The sequence below is a fragment of the Cyberlindnera jadinii genome, assembly GCF_001661405.1.
Source record: "Cyberlindnera jadinii NRRL Y-1542 unplaced genomic scaffold CYBJAscaffold_3, whole genome shotgun sequence".
Taxonomy (NCBI): Eukaryota; Fungi; Ascomycota; class Saccharomycetes; order Phaffomycetales; family Wickerhamomycetaceae; genus Williopsis; species Williopsis jadinii.
Window position 1 is genome coordinate 252,187 of NW_017963654.1, and position 23,468 is coordinate 275,654.

Sequence of the window (23,468 nt, forward strand, 5' to 3'; positions counted from 1 at the left end):
TAAACAAAGGATGGAAAAGTGCAAAACACGGTGGGTTACGCGAAAACGCGACGCGTCGCGTCTTGACTTCCCAGAGAGGAAATACCACAGAATTATACCGTGCATAATTGTTCTAGGTACTCAACCACGGCGCTGGTGATGTTGGAGCTCCATGGCAGCAAGAACCCTTCAAAATGACAGGCTTTCGGGTTTATGAACAGTTGAGATGATTCCCTATTAGCTGTCTTGTAGAATTGGATGATATCATCGTGAAACAACTCGTACTCGCCGACCGTGATGAGAATGCTCTGTGGCAGCCACGGTATCGTCGAGGCATCAGCGTAGTTAAGCAGTAGTTGTGGATCAACAGAACCACCAAAGAGTTTCAGTGTGCATCTCTTGAGGAAGTTGAGGGAGAGCATGTCAACGTGCTTGTACTTCTCGTACGAGCCAACCTCGGTCGGGTACAGGTTCAGCCAGGGAGACATCAGTATGAGGCTCTTCACAGTGTTCTCGAGTTTGGTGTCGATGGGAGGAACACCATCAACTGGAACGACGCTGTGTCGTAGCATGGACAGTATCAAATGCCCACCGGCGGAGTCCCCCGCCAGTACGACGTTCCTACATGAGTTTGCCAGCTCGTTTTGGACCATCGTGATCTCACACAACTGTCGTGGGAACTTTGCATCCTGTGACAGCGTGTAGTCGAGTACTAATATAGAGAGCCTTGGGTTGTTTAGTCTCCTCACCACAACCATCCAAAAGGTGAAGAAGCCAAAGAAGAGGCCCATCATGTATGCTCCTCCGTGGCAGAACAGTATCACTGGGTCATCAGGCTGTCTGTTTGGGCATTCCGTAAGCCATATGACTCGCGAGGGGTCTAGCCCTTCAACATGGAACTCAGTATTGTAATTCGGCAGCGTACTGCCAAACGGCGACAATGACCATAGACAGCTATCAATTGACTGCTTGAAAGCTATTCTGTACAGCCACTGTTCAGGGGTGTACTCTAGTAGAGTACGTACACATAAACGACACAGAGAGTTGATTGAAGCCATCATGCTGTTGAGAAGAATGTGGAAGATGGATGAAATTGAATGTCATCATCGGACGGAAATACTTCACGGCCTTTACACTAGCAGCTGATCAAGATCTACAACTGGTATGAGGAGCGCTGTTTTTCTACGGAGCATCATAAGAACAGAAGAAAGCACATAGTGATACCTATCTAACTACTTGCATTACACGGTCAAACATGGTTGAAAGTTGCACGTCCATACTGTCGAAGAGACCTGCGAATGAGTTAACATCAAGCTGTCTCGCACCGTTGATCTCATCCGAGCCGAGGTCCAAATCTGTCTTGGTCTTCTTCTTCAACGAGCTCTCTCCCTGTGCCCTCTGTAACAGTATGGCCATCTCCCTGGCATGGTCGATTTCTTCGACACGATCCTCCTCCAGTCTTGTCGAAGTGACAAGCCCTATGCGTGAGTTGATGTCGATGAAGATGAAGTCTGTATCAAAGTTCCATTGAATTCCACAGATGTATCCATCGTGGAGTGTATTGAACACAGGGGTCTTGGAATGAGGCGTGAATACAAAAATCTTGGACTGTAACTTCTCCAAGTCTCTGTTGTAGAAGTTAACGGCAATACAGATCAGGGACTTGTCTGTATTGGTACACATCAGGTTATTGCCATTCTTTGGAGACGACACCCTGAGTACCAGGTCGTTCTCTTGCATGGTCAATAGATCAACACTCTTGAGGGAAGTCTTTGATAGTATGCACAACTGATTATCAACAATTTCCAACGATTTGATCTGTGACCCTGCTATTCTGGCCAATGTGTCGTTTGGAATCTCTTCAAAGGTATCGGTATCAATGATTTCAACAGTCTCACCAAATCCTAAAAAGATCAAACTGGAATCCTCAGACCACGCTAGACTGACATCGCTTGAGAAGATCCCCGTAGATGGCTTCAGCTTTCTCAAGGACCAACGGACAATGTCATCGAGGTTGTTAGTGGTTGGTCTCCATACTCTAACACCACCGTTGTTATCAGCAGTGAGGAAGCCAACACCCTTGAAATAGCTCAATGGTGCAGCAATCAAGGCATGTACAGGGATATTGACACCATGAGGATTGACGATCTTGGTGACAACTTCCCACGACGCCTGTCCAGAGCCATTCTTCACTTGAGTTTCAACAGATCTCCAGATCTTCAAGACATAAGTAAAGTCGTTCTTCGACAACAAATTGTCCAAATCACCATGTTGGTGCTCCTCCATGGTGGCCATCCACTTACCATCACGAGTGAACTGGAAATGCTTCACCACGGGGTCGTGCAACTTCTGTTCTGATCTAACCTTACCAGCTTGGATAGTATCCGTAACTTTCTGTACAAATGCCTGTTCATTCTTAAAGAAGTCGAAAACCTGGAGATAGGCACCGTTGACAAAGTACAACTGCTTGGACGTAGGGTGGATCTTGAAGTTAGTCGAGAAGTCGTATTTCAGCTTCATGATATCTAAGGATGGGTTCTTTGCATATAACTTGTCCAATTTCTTCACGTTTGCAAGGTTGGAGCTGTAGCTCTGTCTTGGTCCACCCACCACTAGCCTGGATTGAAGATCCACTGCTGAGAGTACCAATATCTCGTGGTTTTCTGAGTCTAATTGCAGTGTTGTATTGATGTATTCTTCATTTGGGGATTCAATTCCAACTATAGCACCGTTCAATCTTGGTAAGAACTGTTGCTTCTCAGTGTCCAATTGCCAAAACACGAGGACCCTTTCCAAACCACCGCTCATCAAGTATTTCGAGTTTTGCGAGAAGCACAGAGATTTGACCTCGTCGATGTGCCATTTCAACAGCCTAGTGAAGGAGTCGAGGATGATATGAATCACACCAATTCTTGTGCCTACTGCCACAGAGCAATCATTTGCGATTGCCAATGCAGTTATCAAGTTCTTGTTTGCGAATGGAATCGACTGTTTCTTATCAAGAGAGTCCATATTGACGATGTGCACACTCTTATCCTCATGGGACTTGGATAAGAATGCAAGTTTTCTAGAATCTTGAGATACAGCGAATAGCAACACGTTCTTGATGGAGGTCAAAGTCTCATATTGGTTCTTCGATGGCGTGAATCTCACAACGTTTCTTGTGTGTGGCTTTGGCGAGTTCTTTCCAGTGATGAGAGTAAAGTTATCCTCTTCGAAGCTGCTCACTCTCAGTACAAAGTCGTCTTTGTTCAATTCAACAGTGAATCTGTTGATCACCACTTCAGGTACTTTCTCCTTCCAGTTGATCACCAGCACCTCTCCGGAGACTAAGAAGGCCCACACCAGGTTCTCATTCGACAGATCCTGCTTCAGATCAACTAGTCCCGTAAGATCGATCTGGTTCTCGACGTTGAACTTCAACGAACGGATACACTGTCTTGTCGTTATGAAGTACACTCTCAGCTGGTTGTTGAAGGGAACGATGAAATGACGTCCATCTTGCGCCAATATCCCACCGTGTAGCAAAGGCTTACCACCACCCACAACTGAAACCCTGTAGTCTTCCATCTTAGCAACAATGGATCTTCTGGAAAGCGCTAATTGACTGTAGAAGGTTGTATAAACCGTGAAAAGACGTTGTGCCCTCATCGCATCTGCTTGAAAAATTTTTGAATGCGTATGAAGGAAAAAAAAAAAAAAAAACTGATTACATAAGCAATTCGACCGATGGACTGCGATTACATAAGGTATTACGTAATTCACATATTACATAAGTTCTTACATAATACACATTCTTACATAAGCACCATCTTGCTTACATAAGCCTTCTGGTGATGTAAGGAAAAAATTTCACGAGATCGAAAACAAGACAGGACAAGTTGGCCCTTCCTGGGAAGGAGCATCACATAGTAGATCAAGCTTATAGGACAATGATTATTCCAGTTCGTTGTTTCTCTTGTGGTAAAGTAAGGTTCCGTGTTTTCTTTTGCTCCTTTGAGCGAGAAGGGTAATGCTCGAGCTGTGTACTAACTGTATGGTTTCTAAGGTTGTTGGTGATAAGTGGGAGCAATACCTCGATCTGTTGAACGAGGATGCTACTGAAGCTGAGGCCCTTGACAAGCTCAAGTTGAAGAGATACTGCTGTAGAAGAATGCTTCTTACGCATGTTGACTTGATTGAGAAGTTCCTGCGTTATAACCCACTTGAAAAGAAGGATCCTACTTTGGACTAATGTCTTGTAAGAGGATAAAGGCAGAAGCACGCAACTGAGGGAGTAGACCGATTAGGGTGAGGATGGAAGAGGTGTCGTTCAGAACAGATCAGGGTGCTCTGTTCTCTGTACTATAGGAGTCGAACTGTCCTGTATCGCCCATACACAGGGAGGCCTCAAAGTGGAGGTTATAGCAAAAGTCTCCAAAGAGTTCATATCTAGACAGTTCACCATACAAAACGGAAACAATTGGCAGTGTATATATTGGTTATACGTACATTTTGTCGCTATAGAGTAAAGGATTGAAACAGCGTAGAGGTTTGCCATTATAATGGATGTGTATATATGAAACCTAAGGTGGGCAGGCCACATCCGCACATCCACACATCCGCACACCCACACATCCGAACACCCAAACATCCCAACACCCACACAAGTTGCGCCACTTCCTAAGAGCGCAACCAAAACCACAACAAACCATCACAACAAACCATCAAAGCACCTTCCAAGATCATCCGACAAGCTAAAGATGTCACGTGTGGGCTCTCTGCGTAGACACGCTGGACCACTACGGTGCCAGGTGGGGATGAACGTGAAGATGTCGCTGACAAGGGCGTACACAAGACATCACCGGTTCCTCTCAAATACGTCGTTGCTCATGTCATCGAATGCCAAACAAATGGTTATGCCTATGGGGTTGAAGAGCAGAAGCTTTTCCTTTTCTGCGATTCCAAAGATCGTTGCAAAGTCTGTGAAGGTGCCTGCTTACCTGGGTGGTGGGATAGCAGCAGCTGGTAGCTATATCGCGTATAAAGTCGAGGAGGCCTCCAATTATACACAGGACAAGTTGGGCCAGTTGAAAGACCTGGGCAACAGTGCGTATGACAAGGCATCTGAGTTCCTCAACGGGCTCGAGTTTGGTTCCCAAGGTGATGGAAGCGGTAGCGGTAGCAGTGGTAATGGTGGTGGTGGTGGTGATTCAACCGCGGCTCTGGGAACAGCTGCTGCAATTGCTGCCAAACTTGATGAGGAAGAGGAAGAGCGTGAGAAGCTGATCGAACAAGAAGATGATGAGGAGGAAGAAGAGGATACAACCGATGATCAGATGATGAATCTGACGAGACAGATGATTGAAATTAGATCCCTGCTTCAAGAGATTGATAGATCATCCGAGACCCTGAAGTTGCCTTCCATTGTTGTTGTTGGCTCACAATCTTCTGGTAAATCATCCGTTCTTGAGGCAATAGTTGGTCAAGAGTTCTTACCAAAGGGCTCAAATATGGTGACAAGAAGACCTATCGAACTCACATTGGTTAATACACCGAACACTGCTGCAGAAACTGCAGATTTCCCAGCTCTGAAGATGTACAACTTGACAGATTTCTCAGAAGTTCAAAAGATCTTGTTCGATTTGAACATGGCTGTTCCTGCTTCAGATGCAATCTCCAATGATCCAATCCAACTAACAATCAGATCACCTTCGATCCCTGACCTGTCACTGGTGGATTTGCCAGGATATATCCAAGTCGAGGCTGCGGATCAACCTCCTGTTCTTAAACAGAAGATCAAAGAATTATGCGATAGATACTTGGAGAGTCCTAATGTCATATTGGCCATATCATCAGCAGATGTTGATTTGGCAAATAGTGCTGCACTGAGAGCCTCCAAAATTGCTGATCCAAAGGGTGAAAGAACAATTGGTGTTATCACCAAATTGGACTTGGTTGAACCTAAGGTTGCGAGAGACATATTACTCAATAAGAAATATCCTTTGAAAATGGGATACGTTGGTGTTATTACAAGAGCACCAAAGAAATCTTTATTCCGCTCTGCCTCCAGTCACGATGCATTTGTTGCTCAACAGAACTTCGAGTATACCTTCTTGAAAGAACACAAGCCTGAGTTTGCCGAATGCAGCACCTCCACGAGAACACTCAAGAAGAAATTGATCAAGGTGTTGGAACGCACTATGTCAATGTCTCTTGCACCAACAGCACAACTGGTACAACAAGAGCTGGATGAAACGGCCTATAAGTTCAAAGTGGAATTCAATGATAGACAGCTTACTCCAAAGACATATTTGGCTGAGAACGTTGATGCTCTGAAGCTGTCTGTGAAGAATTTTAACGAACACTTTGGTAGATCAGAATTGAAATCCATTCTACGAAGTGAATTGGATCAAAAAGTTCTCGACTTACTAGCCACGAGATACTGGAACAAATCTTCTGACACGCCATCAGATACAAGAATACTCATTGACAACCTATCACAATTGAGTGATATGAAAACAGAAGATCCTTATTGGGCAAAGAAACTTGATCTCGCCACCTCTTCCTTAACAAAACTCGGAGTAGGAAGACTGACTACATCAGTTATTGCAGACGCCATTGTCTCTGAGGTTGGGAACATCACCGATCAAACGCAATTGAGAAACCATCCTTTAGCCAAAGAGGCCGTTAAGGAAGCTGCTGAGAGCGTCTTGAATGCACGCTACTTGTCAACAGCCGATCAGGTGGAGAACTGTATCAAGCCTTACAAGTACGAAGTTGATGTTGATAGTCGTGAGTGGAGCACAGCCAGAGAACAAACTATTTATCTGGTTAAACAGGAGCTACAACAATGTCAAGACTCTTTCCAGGCTTTAAAGAATGCCATTGGTGGTCGTAAGTTATCTCAAGTTATGACGTATCTTGAAGAAGGTGGTACAGCCGAAGAAACTGTTGGGTTCTCACAAGTGCTCTTAAAAAGAGGCCGTGAGGCATTGTTTCTTCGTGATCGTTCAACAATCCTTGGAATGAGATTGAAGGCCTTGAAATCTGGACCTTGTAAGAGCAAAGATAACAAGTTCAAGTGCCCAGAAATATTCTTGAACGTTGTTAGTGATAAACTTACAACGACAGCAGTGCTGTTCTTGAATGTTGAACTTCTTACAGACTTTTTCTACAAATTCCCTCGTGAGCTAGACTCCCGTCTCAACCAGAACCTCTCAGAAGAACAAATTGAACAATTTGCTAAGGAAGATCCAAGAATCAAGCGTCATATCGAGCTTCAAGAACGCAAGGAGCTATTGGAGTTGGTTTTACAAAAAATTGATGGTATATTGGCTTTCCAGAGAAGCAAGAGTTCCTTGACTTCACGGAGATGAGGAGGGCGTCAGTAAATTTGATTATACCTGTATATGGCTTAAATGAATGGATGATATGTATATAAATAGTTTTACAAATGTTACTGTAATCATAAACATCGTATCTTTAAATCACATAAATAGTGAGCGTGTTTGTAAACGCTTTAGGCTGTCAGACGTTTTATCAAATCATGGATCTCATGCTCAACCATGATGTAGAAGTTATTGTTGAAACGATCGTCATCGCTCAAACGTTCCTCACGAAGGAATTTCGTTATCTGTGTCTTAATACGTTGGATCTCATGCTCTTTATACGTATCGTCAGTAATGAGATCACCACCAGAAGACCCGTTTTCATTTGAGCCACCAAGTGTTGACAGTTGGTTAGAACTTTGGAAGAAGTTAACTTCCTCAGTTAAACCACTCACAAACATATCACTAACAGAAACCGAGCTGAACGAGTTACTAGCCTCGTCGAAGCAAGAGCCATTAGAACGTCCACTAATGGCAGTGGGGTTCAAAAGTGATTGGTTTTTCTGACTGCTTGTGTTTCTCTTCAACAAGTTTGAGCTACTGTTGAGGGGCTTTGGAATAATCTGCTCGGTGTAAACAGGGCTGAATTCCACCAATGTGGAATTACCACTATCATTTCTCAAATATTTCAATCTCAAGATTTGGAACAAATAACGTATCAGTGTGAAACAGTTCTTGATAATAGATCTTTTTTTGTTGTCAAACTTAATGAATATCAAGTCGATGGTTTTATCCAGAAGATGGTATCTGATATCATTGCGTAATTCATACTTCTTGTTATTTTGGTTTTTCTCAAGATCAGATATCAAGTTCGTCAACAGAAGCACAATGGCGTCAAACGGTAGATTGTTACGAATTTCCCAGTTGAATCCGTTGTATATGTCATCGTTGTTGTTTTTCAAGAACTCATACAACAAATGTAATGAAGTTGGTATCAAGTTGTTTGTCAAGTCGTCATAAGTGTAATGAGTCAAGTCATTATCAGTGTTCAAATGAGGTGGATTCAATGACTTCATCAAAGCCTCGATGCTAAACTTAGATCTCTGGCTGTTCAAAAGCTGGTTGAAGCTTCCTTGTATCAGCATGTTATTCCCTTCCTCGTTTGAATTCAGCACAGTTGACAAAACGATTTTCTTCTGCAACAACAAAAGTGCACGGTCACAGTAAGAGCTTAGCACAGATTTTGACCACTTGATGAATGTATTTTGTTCGTATGACATGTTTTGCACAGATTCCACATTCTCCAAGTTCATTATCGAAGCATTGCAACTGATGTACAAGTCCAAGATCTTCTGCTTCAACATTTGAATGGTGTTAAACGGCACTATGTTCAATCCGTACATGCACCTTGTCAGCTCGTTCAGGATCAGAGTGAATCTGAATTTACCATTGAGGAAACACGTATGTGGGTTCAAAGAGTTATTAACATATTCCACTGGTAGCGAAGTATCGAATTCGTCGAGCCTTATTAACGGAGTGGATGTATTCTTCAACGCTGTCATAGCATCAAGGTAAAAGATTTCCCACCACAACAATCTCCTGGTCTGTACCAAATTTGGATCCAAAATCTTGTGAAAAGTTGCAGGATCTCTGTTGAGTTTGACAGTCTGTGCAATACGTACTAAGATACCAATATCGATCAACGATGGGTTTTCCAAAGTACTATGCAGCAGAACAGAACTTTGCAAAACACGGAGTGAGAATTTTTGAGGGTATCCAATCGTTTGAAACACAACACGGGCAATTCTCAGGTATTTGTGAATTTCATTACTCAGTTCAAATTTTGTGATTTCATCATAGCTGAATTCAAAGCACTCACCTTTAGAAGCTGCATAAACAACTGGGAATAAAATCACCAAGAACTCCAACTTGTGTTCCAGAGTATTATCCCAAAAGGCATCATGTTCTCTAACAAATTCATTTATATCCAATATGGGTAGAATTGGATGAATATTTGTAATGTATCTGTTAACCAGTCCATACGATCTCTCTCTAGAAGGCAAGGCGCTATAGATTTCCTCCAATTTCCAAGTTGGAACAATCTCTGGTTGTTTAGGCATCAAGATCATCGGCAAGCTGTGGTTTGTCAAGTTCAACGCTATCTGCTGTATAGGTTCGTTCTGTGGTAATCTTCCAGTCATCGAGGGCTGTGGTGTCTGTCTCAGTGAGAAATCACTCAATATGGAGTTGCTCAACGGTTGGCCACCCTGTTGCTGTGGCTCGAAGCTTGGAGTTTGCGACCTTGACACGTTTACAGGCGGTAGAAATCCTACATGGTCTTGTTGTTGTTTCTGCTGTGTCGGTTCCTGCTGTGTCGACTGCTCCTGCTGCGTCTGTTGTTGAAGATTGTGAGTATGTGGAAGTGGTGGTGGAGCATGCAAATGTTGACGAGCATTCTGCTGAGTATGATTACTGTGTTTCTCAGTGGGCAGCACCTGTGGATTGTGCATGTTTGGAGGGGAAAGAGATTCGATACTGACAGAGCTCTCAGAGTCAGAAAACGTTAGAGAGGTTCTATCCCTCGGTGACTGATGGCTGAAGTTGACGCCCACGGGCCGTGGCGGCAGTGGTTGTGGATGTGGCGGTTGGTCATTTCCAATGTGTACATGTGGCGGTTCGTGACTCTCGTGTTGTTGTAGCGGTTGCTGGAGCTGATGTTGTTGTTGATGGATAACCTCAGCGGGTATTTCCGCACCCATTGTTGACGATATTGGGGTGGATGACGACGACACAAGGTTCTTTGCGCGTGCCATGTACTGTTTCAGCTCTTGCTTCTTTCTCAGCTCCGCCTCTTTATCAACATCCTTCTTCTTCTTACCTCGTGACACCCGGTCATTCACAAAGTATTTACACTCCAGGTTATTCTTCGTGCAGTTCTGACACACAGGGTGCTCCCTAGAGCACTTCACCTTGCGCTGATGGCACGGAACACAGCTGTGGATCTTCCTCTGGCGCACTTTCTGGATCTTGTACACCTTTCCATCGCCCATCACAAGAGCGTTCTGGTCCTTGATGAACTCCTCAGACATCGCTTCAGCTCCCTAGAGTACGTATACCACAGCTGTACTTATGCACAAGAGAGATCAAGCAAAAAAAAAAAAAAAAAAAAAAGAAAGTAGGGTAAACGACAGGGAAAAACACAGAATCACTTGCAAGTGTGAGAATCCTGAGCAGTGAGTAATGGAGAAGAACCAGCTGTATATTCAAGCCAGTACAAAGCAAATATCTCGTCTGTAGTCCTGTTCACCGTCCCGAACGATGGTGTTCCTGGAGTGACAAGTTTGAAAATTCAAAAAGTTGGCGGTATTGGCCCCTCCAACAAAGGGTCAGAAAGAAGAAAAAGAAGCTTTCAAAGAAATGCGGGATTAGGAGGGGGAAGGTTGAAGAGGGAAAAATTAATAGCGGGAAAAAGCCTAATGAACGGCCAATCAGAGCGGCTGTTGAGGCGGCTTTCGCAATCTGTTTTCGTCTGTATGGGCGTTCGCCTGCTTCGCTCGACTCTGCCGCCGCTGTGAGTTATGTGTGTGACTTGTACTGTGCTGTTGAAATTTCCGTGCCCCTCTTTTTCCTGTGTGTGTTTTTCCCCCCGTTTCAATCTGTGCGTGTGTTTTTTGCAAAATTTTGTTCTGATTGTCGGGATGATGCGCTGCGTTTTGCGAAAGCGTGTCGGGACCAAGTCGTGGGAAAAGCGGGGTCGCTGGTGGTTTGTTCCAGGGGACTCGCCGGGAAGCGCAGCAAACCGAGAGCTCTCTCTGCTCGGGACATAGCTGCCTACGGGTGTTTTGGGAGATGTTATATAGGCAGAGGGTGCCAACATGAGGATGCGCTGTTGTAGCTGGTTGCAGCCAGGTGTCTGTGTTCACAACGTGGGAGTGCTGGTGGGAGCTCTGTTGTGGAGACACTACCGCGGCTGCGCTGGGGGACCTCCTGTGAGGGTGTGAGTCCCGTGGTACCAATGCCGAGTGGTGGGATGCGGCAGGGTGTCTGTGGAAGCCCAGCTCTCTTATCTCGCGTATGAGCGCCATTGGTGATTATAGGCATAGGCACCGTAAGCATCATAATCAGGGAGATTGGAGGGTTGTCTTTCCACACACCGAGTTATGCACCACGAAGATAAGGCCTAGTGATCTGTGTGCCTGGGCAACTGTATCGTGGACATTGTATGAGTGTGTGTGTGTGTGAATGCCGGTGTAGTAGGGACGTGGACCTCATTGTCGTCTTGATTTGCTTTCCATATTAATATCCTTCTAGAAGCTTTTAAATGCTCCATATGTGTGCCTCGTTCTTAATCTGTGGGAAGTATCGAGAAACAAGTGCCTTAGACCATCTTTCATGATGATGATGTCGTGTAACACCGCATAACAGCGCTTCCCGTAATAGGACATAATTTGATTCTGCCTATGGACAGGCCAGATGTAATCTCCCATATTAATGATGGTATCCTCCACTAGCTTTGCAGCAGTCTCGTGATTTTACACCTTTGAGCCGACAAGATATAGCATTATATCACGACATGTGCTTTCTCCACAATTCTCTGTTGCTTGTTGCAATGTTGCTTCCTATAACCACCCTACTGGATTGTTGGAGACTTCGGCTCACTCAATCACGTATGTTTTCTACTGACACCACATTACTGTGAGCTTCAAATAATTTTGCACCTGAATCTATTGCTATATATGTACATATTCCTGAAACACCTTCTGTCGTGGGATTGAATTCAGGTAATCACACACAGCCAACCCAGTGTGGCATACACCAAGCCAACAGGATATATCGCAAGGAATACCCTTCCTGGGAGAACACCATGGACTTTCAGGTTAACTGTGGCAGCGTATACACTCCAAGCAACAAGTATAACGTACAGGATAAATCTGATAAAACTCCACTTGATGAAGATCGAAGTGATGGCCAGGAGAAGCAGTGGGAACATCGCATAACCAGTGGTCGAAAGAGCGTTAAAGAACGAAATTGTACCCCCAAGAAGCTGAATATTGACTGCAATCACGGCTAAAGTTGACCAAACAATTGCAAAAACTCCTGAAAACACCTCTGAGGAGTTGGCCTCAGGAGACATCAGCCCAAGTATAACAGCGAATACCAAAGTGAAAAGTAATGGACCCCATAGATCCCATGCCAGCTTCTTCAAATCTGAATCGTCCAATGGAGTGTTGGCAATGTCCTGCTCTAAATCTTGACCCAGTTGATCAAAGTTGATACCAACGTTTATACCGGAATTACGGGCAGCTATGAGTAAATTGTGCTGCTGAATCTTTGCCAATTTAGAGAGAGAAGCAGGCCACATGACACTGAGGAGTCTTTGTCCAATGGCCTTGAAGTCCCTCTCCAACGTTTTCCAAACAGGTTCGTCCAATGTGTCACCTCCGGTAAATGCGTGCTCTCTAACCTGTTCATTCTTTAACAAGGGATTGAACGATTGAGAAAGGTCAATATTTGGACTGACAAAATTACTAAAGTTGAAGAAAGAGGAGCTTCCACCTTGCCCCTGGGACTGTTGCTGAGCCTGTGTGGATGATGCCTTCTGTTGTGGCTGTACAGGAGTCTCAACATCCGGTTCTATCGTATCTGGCTCAAGCTCAAAATCATCAGCTTCATCCGGATTCACAGCGACTGGTTTCCACTTCTTGGACATTTTATACGACCACCACTGTGTTAGTGACTGTTTCAATGATACAAAACGACACCTGGAACCAAAAAAAAAAGTTCTGAAGTAAAAGTTGGGCTTTTGTTGTCAGAAGGAAGGCAACGTTTTTTCCTCACAGTGGGTGTTTCCCACTAAGAGATTGTTCACACGATGTTAATCATCATTTAATAACAAAAGCACCGGGGGTTCGAACCCACGCACTTTCCCAGAAATAGCCACCTGGCCACAAAGAGGAAAATCTCTCTAAAAATGGGCCTTGATCCGTGAAATGCTTGAACAGTAGCACGGCGCTCGTAACCATTGGCATTTTCAGCTAGTGCTAGTCTGTGATAGTGGATTTACGCTCTATGTATATAATCTCTTGCTTGCAGCATCATGCCCATTGTACTGAAATATAGATTGGTTATATGAACCAATTGTTATGAATGAGCTCAGGCAAAGGCAAAATGTAAGAGAAGGTTATGGAGGTCACCCTAATCCGCTGTTGCTTTCTATATTGTGTGACATTGTTAAGCATGCGTTTCAATTGGTTGAAGCGAAAATAGCTTATTCTTGCTATAAGACCAGGATGCCTGATAGCCAAAGCCTGTTACATGTCATGGTTGTAACCCATGGTAAATGTTTCTCTCGAGTTTCGGACGCTACAGATAATATGATTGAGGTATTGCTATAAGGACGAACACTCTATTCATGTCTTTCACTTCAATTCCCCCTTCAGCTTGACGCAAAGGTCGTTTGATGGTTTGACATACTCCACCACATCATCGATCCAAGATTGCACACACGCATAGTATAATTTGTATATTAGGGTAGAATATATTCGTTTCGTAAGTCATGAATTCAACAAGTTTTGATTTTACCTCTCCAAAGGTGTGTTTAAGGGCTTTCATCATTCTGCTCATCAGCACTCTGTCCATCCGCATTCATCTGGTTGTGCGTCTTGATATGTTGAGCAAGATTGTCAGATCTGGAGAACTTTTTACCACAGAGCGTGCAATCAAATGGCTTTTCATTCGTGTGTAAGCTCCTCACGTGTCTCTTTAGATGTTCCTGACGCTTGAACCGTCTCATACAGTACGAACATACAAATTGTTTGGCAGGATCGTACTCTAGAGTTGGCTTACGCCCACGACGTGGTGGCTCATTTTGCAATTGGATGGGTATACTGAGGTTTGTTTCACTCTCTCTAAAGGATTTGGCATCGGTAGCAGTATCCTCAGGCAGAGTAGGGAGTTGTCCAACTCCCTTAGTATCTTGGGGACCTTGTCCTTTGGAGAATGGACCACGGAAGATATGGGAACGTTTCTTCGAAGTTTTGACATCAGAAAATAGAGCTGCGTAATCTGGAGAGTGCTTCTTCTGATCACCTTCTTCGTTGGTATCTTGTTTGAGCTCTCTGTTGGAATCTTCATCCATGTCCACATCATCAACCTCCATAGGTAGAGAGGAATCGCTGGAAATCCGTCCAACAGCAGGAGAGGTTTCACTTTGCGACACAGTATTGGTTTTGTTATTATTGAAATTATAGGTGGATGAGTTCATACTGGCTAATGATATCACCCGACTCAACTCCTCGTCAAACTCAAAGCTGATCTTCTCCTCCTCTGTCGTCTCTGGGATCGGTTGTGTAGAACTCTTTGAGTTAAATGTTAGTCTTGCGGATGCAATGGCATTAACAAGGGACTGTGTCCGACTCTTCTTCCCATTGCATGTACAACCTTTTGCATGGAGATTGTTCTCTTGGTCACAGAACGCTCTATTCTTCTGCTTCTTAGGCTGTTGTTGCTGTTCCTCATCCTTCACTTTAGTTAAGTCCTCCTCGCTGTTCTCCAACGTGGGTAACGTCGAAACCATTAGTTCCGCGTCCTTATGTGTTGATAGTGGGTTTATGCCTCTCAAGTTGAACCTGTTTGGATTATTCGATTTGAATATTGACGACAACGAATTTGATATTGACGTTCTGAACCGTGAAGGAGTCGAGTTCAAAGGACTCGAATTCTCATCCTCGAACTGGGACATCGAATCAAATACTTCGCTAGAAGTTCTGTACTCATAAGAAGTTCTCGCAGACGGAAGAGTAGTGGAGTCGTTGAATATAGCACTCATGCTATCAGTGGTGAAATTCCAGTTCAGCTCATCCAGGAACTTATCATTGTAGAAATCATGGAGTGCACTCTGTGAGGGGCTATCATGAGGACCAACCGCATCAGCAGCGGTATCCCTGTACACGGCTGCACCGCTATCCGGCTGTTCAGAGGTATATTGAAACGTCGGTATACTTCCCAGCTGTTGCTGTTGTTGATCCTGTGCTGCTGTTGAATACGGTGTCACCTGTGGTGGCTGCTGTAGCTGTGCCTGTGTCAGTTCTGCGAGAGACTGCTGTTGCTGCTGCGACAACCCATTGTCCACGCCATCCATTATACCCATACTGTCCAACAGCGAGCTGGAATCCACAACGCCTAAATTCTGATCTTGCACAAGCTCTCCACCGCTATTAGAGAGCCCCAGTAGCTTATCGTAGTAGAACTGAGCATCAAGTACCGCGTTGAGATCTGGCATCTCCGCCGTTTGCTCTCCCCGTGTCTCCTTTCTCAAGTCACCGCCCTCCATCGACTGAAGTATGAGATTGTTGTTATCCACCGGGCCTCCATGCGACATCTTATTCACACTCACTTGCTCTTGGACAAATCACTCAGCCAGAGAGTATACAAAACACCCAGAGAATATGACGATAAGGTGTACACCTAAGCTGCCTTCTGTCTCAAGGCTTTGCACAATATATACACCGTTGTATATAGATATTCCGCCAATGGTTTACCCAGAGCGTTGAATAGCCAAAGGGAAAGCTGCCACTGTTTTTGTGCTTTTTCCGGGCGTTGCGTAGCCTGTTTTTTCTTCCCGTCAAGGATTTCGTCACGGAATTTGCTCAAACCAGGCTGAACCAGCTGTGTGCGTGCCCCTCCGCCCCTCTTTAGCGAGCCTACCGTGCCCACCAAGTCGCTGCTAAAAGCAGCCCGGTAAGGAAAAAAAAACACGGTCTGCGGAACCAACGGGCCCTCTGGCTCGTCAGAGCTTCTCTTGACGCAATTTATGCCCTTGGTGCTATACTGCTTGACGGCAGAACCACGGTTATTTCTGAGCTGGAGGTTTATCTTTGCCTTAATGGATCTTTACAGTTGAGATGAGTGCCATGTCGTAATTTGTGTGCTTGTACTGGCAAAGTACTCAATTGTGAAGTGATGGTATACGCCGGTTTACAGTGGGCAGTGCTTTGCTCGGAGATGGGAAGCCGTGCCTTCCTGGCGGGTTGGCTGTTACGTGCAATCTGAGCTAACCGCATGGGAAAAAGGTGTCAAACTTGCACCTGTTGCAAGGCCTTCTCAGAGAGAGAGAGCGTGAGAAGCACAGTGTGCTATGCAGAGCTGACTAATGTAACGGTGATATTGATCATGGTATGTTTGCTACTCCGATTCCAGCAGTGCCGCAGGCGTATCAGAAGGTGCTGCTACGCTTTTAGTCTCAACATGGGCAAAAAGTACATAGTATCCATTATACAACAAAAGACAAACTAACAAGAGTAGAACTAAATCGGGAAATTGAGCAAGCTATCTGGGCATTGCACCGTCTCAGGCATCAACTTGCTCCTCGACAATCTCAACTCTGTAAGAATACAAACTAGAGTCATCGTCATCTGCGTCCCCGTTCGAAGGGACGAGGATTGCAGGGGCTGTGGACTTCTCCTGAGCAGGAGAAGAGGCAGCGGAAGCACCTGGCGAGGAACTAAAGAATTGCTTCAAGAAGGCCTTCTTTTCAGTGGCTTCAGCAGAAGAAGCAGGCACTGGCTTTCTCTGAGCAGAAGTAGATAGAGAACTTGGGTGAGAGTGATGCTTCTTATCACCAGCGAGTGCGCCAGAAGCCACGGCAGCAGTGGATGCTACTGCAGCGGTCAAACCGGCAGCCCCCACAGTGCCAGTCACTTTAGGATCCAACGTGGAAAATGTGGAAGTAGAAGTGACTGTAGCTTCCTTGGTTCCCTCCGCATCATTGCTTGATCCACTGCCAACTCCAGGGGCAACGACAAACTTCTGCTCTGGTGGGATTTGCACTGGACTTGATTCCTCGTAGAGTGGCTTTGCTGGGCTGTCCTCTGAAGGCTGCTCGCCTATAGCGTTTCCAGCAACAGAAAACTTTTGGTCTGCTGGAATCTCTACTGGCGCTGGTTCGACATAACCATTGGTTGTTGTTGTTTCATCTGTGGATTTGGCAACAGCTGCACCTGTAGCACCACCAACAGCCGCAATAATAGCACCAACAGTACCTACCTTCGCACTTTGATCATCTGTACTACCTTCAGCTGGAGAGAGCTTGTTCGTCACTTCTGCAGCAACACCCTCAGTTGCAGATGGAGCAGTTGCAGGCGGAGTTGGTAAAGTAGTCAAAGCATCGGCAGCCACTTGGGTATCTGTTTTAACGTTCTCGACAGGGACGTCACCAGTAAAGACTGCGAGTACCTCTTTCTCATTCTTTGCCTCTTCTGCAGTAATTGGTTCAAGAGTGATGTTAGGATCATCAGCAACAATAGCGATAACAGGGTTACCTTCATCAATGACCTTAACCTTGAATTCTGTAGCTTCATCGATCATTGGCTCATGTACGCCATTCTTGACAGCTTGAGCCTCGGAATCAGCATCAACATCGCCAGTGGTCGACTTGGTGGTGTTCTCAGGAGCCTCCAGTGTAGGTGTGTCAGCCTGAGCAGTGGATGCTCCTAGAGGCACCTCTGCGTTTGTTTCAACTACTGGTGGAACAGCAATGATCGCTGGAGCAACAACCTTTGGTTGGGGTTCATCCTGTGCATCTGCGAATGCTTCAATCAGATCACTCTCGATGGTTTCAACACTAGAAATGTCACCGTTTAAGGCACCAACAGGGACCTCGCTATCTGCAGACTTCTCCACTGGGACAGCAGCTTCGGATTCAGTGACGGTCGACTCTACTAGAGTTCCTGGAATTATGTCAATCACAGGCACATGCTCCTTATAATCCTCACTTCCTGTGTTTTCTTGCTCAGTAGTAGATTGCTGGAGTTCATCACCGGTGGGTGTAACAGCTGATTCAGTAGTCTTCGTGACAGCAACAATAGCAGGCTCTGTGGCAGCAACAGAAGCAGATTCAGGTAAAGAATCAGAGGCAGTCACAGTCACAGGTTCAGAAACAGACTGCACTGCTGGTTCCGTGACTAGTGGTTCAGCCTCGGACTCTTCCTTTGGTTCGGTGACGATGCCTGCGTCTTTTGCATCAACAATTTCGGCAGCCTTAGCCAGTGGTTCCGTTTCAGACAGCACTACTGGTTCAGAAGGAGTCTTGCTGGTAGCTTGGGGAACTTCACCTGATGATTGTGGAACTTCTGCAGACTTAGACACTGGAATAGTACTTGCTGCTTTCGTAGCAGCACTTCCCGTGACATCAGCTGCCTTGGAAGCACCCGTAGCCGTGACAGCAGCAGCAGTACCAGCAACTGCAATAGTACCACCAACAACTCCTGCTGCAACTGCGCCTCCATGATGATGCTTAGACTCCTTATTCTCACGAGACTTGGATTTGAATATGGAGAAAAGACCAGATTTCTTCTTCTTTTGCTCTGAAGACTTCGTTGGCGTCAGCTTAGTAGATGAATCTGTCGATTTAGAAACAGCAGAAGGAGCAGAAGATACAGTCTTTGAAGTGCCTTCAGAAATCGCAGTGTTGGCTCCAGTACCAGTAACGCTAGTTGCAGCGACAGCTGCAGCTGTTGTAGTAGCAGCTGTGGCCACAACAACAGGAGCGAAAGCTTTGGCTTGAGTAGCGGATTCTGTTGGAGCAGCCGACTTCGATACAGGTGCCACATTGGCTTCCGACGTTGACACTGGAGCAGCAGCTTTAGAAACTGGAGCCTCTGTTTCAACAGCATTTGGCACAGAAGAATGTTCGTTAGAAGATACTGTCGCTGCTGCGGCTGCTGAGGCTGCCGAGGCTGCTTTAGCATCCTCTTCATCCTTAGCCTTCTTCTCTGCAGCTTCTCTAGCTTGTCTCTCCTCCTCAGCCTTGGCTGCTGCAACTCTAGCTTCCTCATCAGCTTTTTCCTTTGCAATTCTCTCCTCCTCTTCCTGCTTCTCTCTGGCAATTCTTGCTTCTTCATCAGCTTTTTCCTTTGCAATTCTCTCCTCCTCTTCTTGTTTCTCTCTGGCAATTCTTTCCTGTTCCTCCTTCTCCTTTGCGATTCTCTCCTGCTCTGCCTTTTCTTGGGCAATTCTCTCCTCCTCTTCTTTTCTCAGACGTTCCTCCTCTTCTTTTCTCAGACGTTCCTCTTCTTCTTTTCTCAGACGTTCCTCTTCCTCCTTTCTGAGACGTTCCTCTTCCTCCTTTCTGAGACGTTCCTCCTCTTCTTTTCTCAACCGTTCTTGTTCCTCCTCATAAAGCTGTCTCTTCTCCTTCGCTTCTTTCAATCTGCTAGCACGATCACCAGCCCCGGCTCTCAGAGTTACAAGCTGAGTTTTCAAATCTTCCAAATTGGCTTCAGATGCTTCCAGTTCCTTCTCAGACTCCTTGATCTCTGTGTCCACTGCCGTATTCTTTTCCTTAGATGCAGCAATATCAGCTTCATTCTTAGAGATTTCTTCCTTCAATTGGGCAACTTTACTATCAAGTTCTTCTTTAATAGCAGCATGTTCACCGTTAATGTCGTTTTGCTTTGCCAATTCACGGTCATTCTGAGTAACTTGTAACTGCAACAGCTCCAACTGCAACTCATATTCAGATCTCTTTGCCTGTAGCACTCTTGCTGCAATCTCAGCTCTCTTTTGGGAAATGACGCTGTCGTGAATCTCCTGCAAATGTTGCTTCTCTTTCGTTTCAGCGTCGAGCACAGTGGCTTCCTTATCCTTTACTAACTTCTCATCAGCCTCAGTGTTGAGCTTTTCATGTTCTTCAACTTTAGTTTCGATTTCACCATGTGTCTTCTTGTCAAATGCAGCTATTTGTCTGTCGTAATCAGCAATGGACTTCTCGAGCTCTGCAATTCTGCGATCATGTTCAACGTCAAACTTGTTTCTGTCAAGATCCAATTTTCTCTTGAACTTGGCAAATCTTGTGGAAATCTTGTTGTGATCTTTCAATGCATCCAGCTCTTTTCTCTTTTGACGCTTCTGCTCTCTGAGATCGTGCTGCTGAACTGCCTTCTTATCAATTGTCTGAAGGTCACCGGCCAGTCTAGCCCTGGCGATATCCAGGATTTTACTCTCGGGCATCTTCAAGCCACCACCAAGATCAATGATTGGCTGGACAACAATCTTCTTCTTTGGAGCTTCTGTAGTTGTAGCAGGTCCGTCGAACTGAGATTCAACAGTCTTCTGAACAGGCGTTCCACTGGCAGCCTCATCCTTCCCAGTAGTGACACTTTCAGACATAACACTAATCGAAGGAGCTTCAACTTTTGAAGCACCAACTTTTGAAGCTCTAGCTGGTGAAGAAGAGCTCTGAGCAACAGAAGAGCCTGGTGCCCTACTGCTTCTGAACGGAGAAACCCACTCTTTTTCGTCTCTCACAGTGTTGACCGCGCTTCTGAACCCAGCTGCTGTCACAACCTTCTCAGGGGATATCGCTGACATGACTGCTTCCTTGAACTGATGCTTTTATTTGGCTATCTTCCTCAATTGATACCAGTATTATTTGTAAGGAGTAAAAGTTCCAAAATGTAAAATTTCAGGTGGAAGCTGCTGCTGTGTTTTTTCGGTTTCAGAGGGGGGTTTTCCCCTGGAAGCCTCCCTCTTCGTTGCTTTCCCTTGAAACTTTGCCTGTTTGCTGGTGGGGAGATAAAGTGGCGCCAATCCTAGCAGCCAGGTTCCGAATTGGGACAGACTTCTACGTCATAAAGACCGAATTTGGCGAAAACACTTGACCAATGTGGAAATACGCGAGTTGTGGTAGCGTCCGAAGTGGGAAATAAGTAAACACGTTGGTTCCCTCTTGCGTATGCACAGAATTATTTGTCTTCTAATCGGGCAGAATTATTACACCGATCGTTGTCTATGTGAAGTTGTTCTTCACTACGTAGTTTGTCTGTTTTGCTTAAAGTTGATTATTATGAATTGACAAGATTAAATACTTTACTATGGTCCTTGTTGGCGATTGCCCGGGGCTTTCTAATTGTCTAATTCTTTTTTAGTAGTTTTAGAGAAGTTGCGCTAGGGCCACAAGAAGGAAGGCATTGACTCCGCCAGTGGTGATGAGTTTTGGTGCTTCGTTAGCAGTCGAGTAGCTTTCAATAGACGTGGTGGAGGTGACTGCAGATGACTGGATGAACCTGTTTCCTTCTGAGGTGGTGGTAACCTCCGTTGTGGTATCCTCCGTTGTGGTGATGGCCTCCTCTGAGGTGGATGATAGTGTTGTTAGTTCTGACGATGAAGTGCTTGATTCTCTTGTGGAGGATGCTCTGGAAGATTCTGAAGCAGATGCTGATGATTCGATAGATGACTCTGACGATTGCGATGAAGAATCCCAGGGGAAAGAAGCAGACTCTGACGATGAATGCGATGAGGACTTGGACGATGAATGAGAGGAGGACTGTGAAGACGAATGAGAAGACAATTGTGACGACGAATGAGAGGAGGACTGTGAAGACGAATGAGAAGACGAATGAGAAGACGACTGTGAAGACGAATGTGAAGACGACTGTGATGACGAATGTGAAGAAGACGATGACTCTGAAGAAGACGATGACTCTGAAGAAGACGATGACTCTGACGACTCCGAAGAGTTGGATGATTCAGAAGATGAAACATCCTCAGATTCCCCTTGACATCCGGAGTTGTCATCGAGACCAGAGTTATCAAATGAACAGATAGCAGTATCAGCATTCGTTATCTTCACTGTGTCTTGGTTGTACTCACTGTTACTGGTGTAGACGTAAGCGTTGGATCCATCAATCTCAGTACCACTTGGCACATCTCCACATTGAATGTATGCATCCTTAACAGTAACATAGTAATATCCTTTTTCTTGAATATCCTCAGAGTCCCAATCAACAGAACCACCAGCCCATTCTTTTGTACCCTCACCAGCACTCTCAAGAACCGGCCAAAGAGATAATTGAACTCTGGAAGGTGTTTGTGGGAAGTCATATTCATCAGTTGCAGAATTGTATGTATCAACTTTATTCAATGTTCTAACAACCTTACCATCAAGAGACCATGAAACATAGTCCTCTGTCCATTCAACCTCGTACTTATGGAAGTTTTCGAATGTATTAGACAAGCTAAATGCTTCCATGTTCTTCCAATTCTCAACACCTTGATGGAAATAATTCGTTTCAGCTTGCTCCAAATTGTAGTTAACAAACTCCCAGTCAATTTCATCTTGAGTGTTGGAAAATGAAATCATTGCAGAGACAACACCAGCACCACGGGAAGTCTTAAAAGTGGCACCGAATTTACCATACCATAGGAATCTCGAAGATGACACGACTGTACCCGTTGAATCCTTTGGCATCTCTATGAGTAACCCATCATCGCTATTCTCGACGTACCCAGTGTAGTACCAGTCTGTATCGTTTGGATTTCCCATATACTCTTCAACGTTCGGGAAACTCTGGGAACCAAAAGTTGTTTCAACATCTTTACATATTGGCATTGCCATACATGCTTCTGGCTTGAATGAATACTTTGGATTGCATCCACCCAAACAATTAGCACCAGTGCCACATGTACCAAACTGACCACAACAGGGCGCGCTCTCTGGACACTGTGATGAAGACGAGCATGAAATCGTTGCCTGAACACTCGAAACGAGTCCCAGTATGGAGAGAACTGCAATTGGTAACATGATTCAAATACTCAGTATATACCACAAACTTGGAAAAAGAAGAAAACTTATGAGCAGGGAAGAGAAGAGCATGGGGAGGGAACCGAAGGAGCAGGTTACAATTTATATGAACAGAAACGAATTGTTTCTCGTCGATGCGTTAATTAGAACTGTGCAGATCCTGCAAGCATGGCCCTTTAAAGCGTGAATTACGCGCATCAGGGTGCCCTGTCCCAGCTTTACGAAGCGCCTCACAGTAAGTCAATTTTAACACTCCCAGTGCTCAGATCTAGATCCAGGATGACATGTAGGCTCTAAGAACGATACACCTATAATAGAGCAGTCAGTGGCTTGTCTCCATGTCGTTCAATAAGTAATCCTTCTCTTTCAACTCCAGCCAATTGTTGCTCATGTTTCCATTTATAGACCTCAATAAAGTTGGTTGAAGGCACTTCGACCACGCGTCATGGCGCATGGGGCAGACGTATATGGTATTTTTATTATCGTTTTGGGAAATTACTGTAGGATAAGTTTTCCTTTGCCCCAACCGGCATACGCGTGAACTCGACGTTGAAAGAGTACGAAGGGCACATGCCATGTGACGTCTGCTTGTATGTAGT

General features: G+C 45.1%; 9 protein-coding genes across 9 annotated transcripts; 2 read left to right on the forward strand and 7 right to left on the reverse strand.

Moving 5' to 3' along the window:
* Window positions 1-92: 92 nt before the first annotated feature.
* SAY1 (steryl deacetylase) lies at window positions 93-1,037 on the reverse strand (the record flags this gene model as incomplete). Its single annotated transcript, XM_020213589.1, has 1 exon — window positions 93-1,037. The coding sequence occupies one exon, from the start codon at window positions 1,035-1,037 to the stop codon at window positions 93-95; it is 945 nt and encodes a 314-aa protein (XP_020071727.1).
* Window positions 1,038-1,189: 152 nt separating this feature from the next.
* On the reverse strand, window positions 1,190-3,599 carry NAN1 (Nan1p). The gene has a single exon (XM_020213140.1). It carries the CDS (start codon window positions 3,547-3,549, stop codon window positions 1,204-1,206), a length of 2,346 nt encoding a protein of 781 aa, XP_020071728.1. The 5' UTR covers window positions 3,550-3,599; the 3' UTR covers window positions 1,190-1,203.
* Window positions 3,600-3,869: 270 nt separating this feature from the next.
* RPB10 (DNA-directed RNA polymerase core subunit RPB10) lies at window positions 3,870-4,314 on the forward strand. Its single transcript, XM_020213292.1, has 2 exons — window positions 3,870-3,947; window positions 4,028-4,314. Exons 1-2 carry the CDS (start codon window positions 3,912-3,914, stop codon window positions 4,211-4,213), a joined length of 222 nt encoding a protein of 73 aa, XP_020071729.1. The 5' UTR covers window positions 3,870-3,911; the 3' UTR covers window positions 4,214-4,314.
* A 505-nt stretch (window positions 4,315-4,819) lies between these two features.
* Window positions 4,820-7,434, forward strand: MGM1 (dynamin-related GTPase MGM1). Its single transcript, XM_020214510.1, has one exon. It carries the CDS (start codon window positions 4,851-4,853, stop codon window positions 7,335-7,337), a length of 2,487 nt encoding a protein of 828 aa, XP_020071730.1. The 5' UTR covers window positions 4,820-4,850; the 3' UTR covers window positions 7,338-7,434.
* Window positions 7,435-7,480: 46 nt separating this feature from the next.
* Window positions 7,481-10,378, reverse strand: CYBJADRAFT_171705 (uncharacterized protein; the record flags this gene model as incomplete). The annotated part of the gene is made up of 1 exon (XM_020216250.1): window positions 7,481-10,378. The coding sequence occupies one exon, from the start codon at window positions 10,376-10,378 to the stop codon at window positions 7,481-7,483; it is 2,898 nt and encodes a 965-aa protein (XP_020071731.1).
* A 1,477-nt stretch (window positions 10,379-11,855) lies between these two features.
* Window positions 11,856-13,277, reverse strand: YIP4 (Yip4p). The gene has a single exon (XM_020217808.1). It carries the CDS (start codon window positions 12,997-12,999, stop codon window positions 12,067-12,069), a length of 933 nt encoding a protein of 310 aa, XP_020071732.1. The 5' UTR covers window positions 13,000-13,277; the 3' UTR covers window positions 11,856-12,066.
* A 362-nt stretch (window positions 13,278-13,639) lies between these two features.
* Window positions 13,640-14,556, reverse strand: CYBJADRAFT_136505 (uncharacterized protein; the record flags this gene model as incomplete). Its single annotated transcript, XM_020213141.1, has 2 exons — window positions 13,640-14,118; window positions 14,482-14,556. 2 exons carry the CDS (start codon window positions 14,551-14,553, stop codon window positions 13,888-13,890), a joined length of 303 nt encoding a protein of 100 aa, XP_020071733.1. The 3' UTR covers window positions 13,640-13,887.
* Window positions 14,314-16,015, reverse strand: CYBJADRAFT_60393 (uncharacterized protein). Its single transcript, XM_020217809.1, has 3 exons — window positions 15,685-16,015; window positions 14,730-15,624; window positions 14,314-14,646 (listed from the first exon to the last, which is right to left on the reverse strand). The coding sequence occupies exons 2-3, from the start codon at window positions 15,619-15,621 to the stop codon at window positions 14,594-14,596; spliced, it is 945 nt and encodes a 314-aa protein (XP_020071734.1). The 5' UTR covers window positions 15,622-15,624; window positions 15,685-16,015; the 3' UTR covers window positions 14,314-14,593.
* Window positions 16,016-21,110: 5,095 nt separating this feature from the next.
* Window positions 21,111-22,956, reverse strand: CYBJADRAFT_166482 (uncharacterized protein). The gene has a single exon (XM_020214511.1). The coding sequence runs from the start codon at window positions 22,867-22,869 to the stop codon at window positions 21,220-21,222; it is 1,650 nt and encodes a 549-aa protein (XP_020071735.1). The 5' UTR covers window positions 22,870-22,956; the 3' UTR covers window positions 21,111-21,219.
* Window positions 22,957-23,468: the final 512 nt, after the last annotated feature.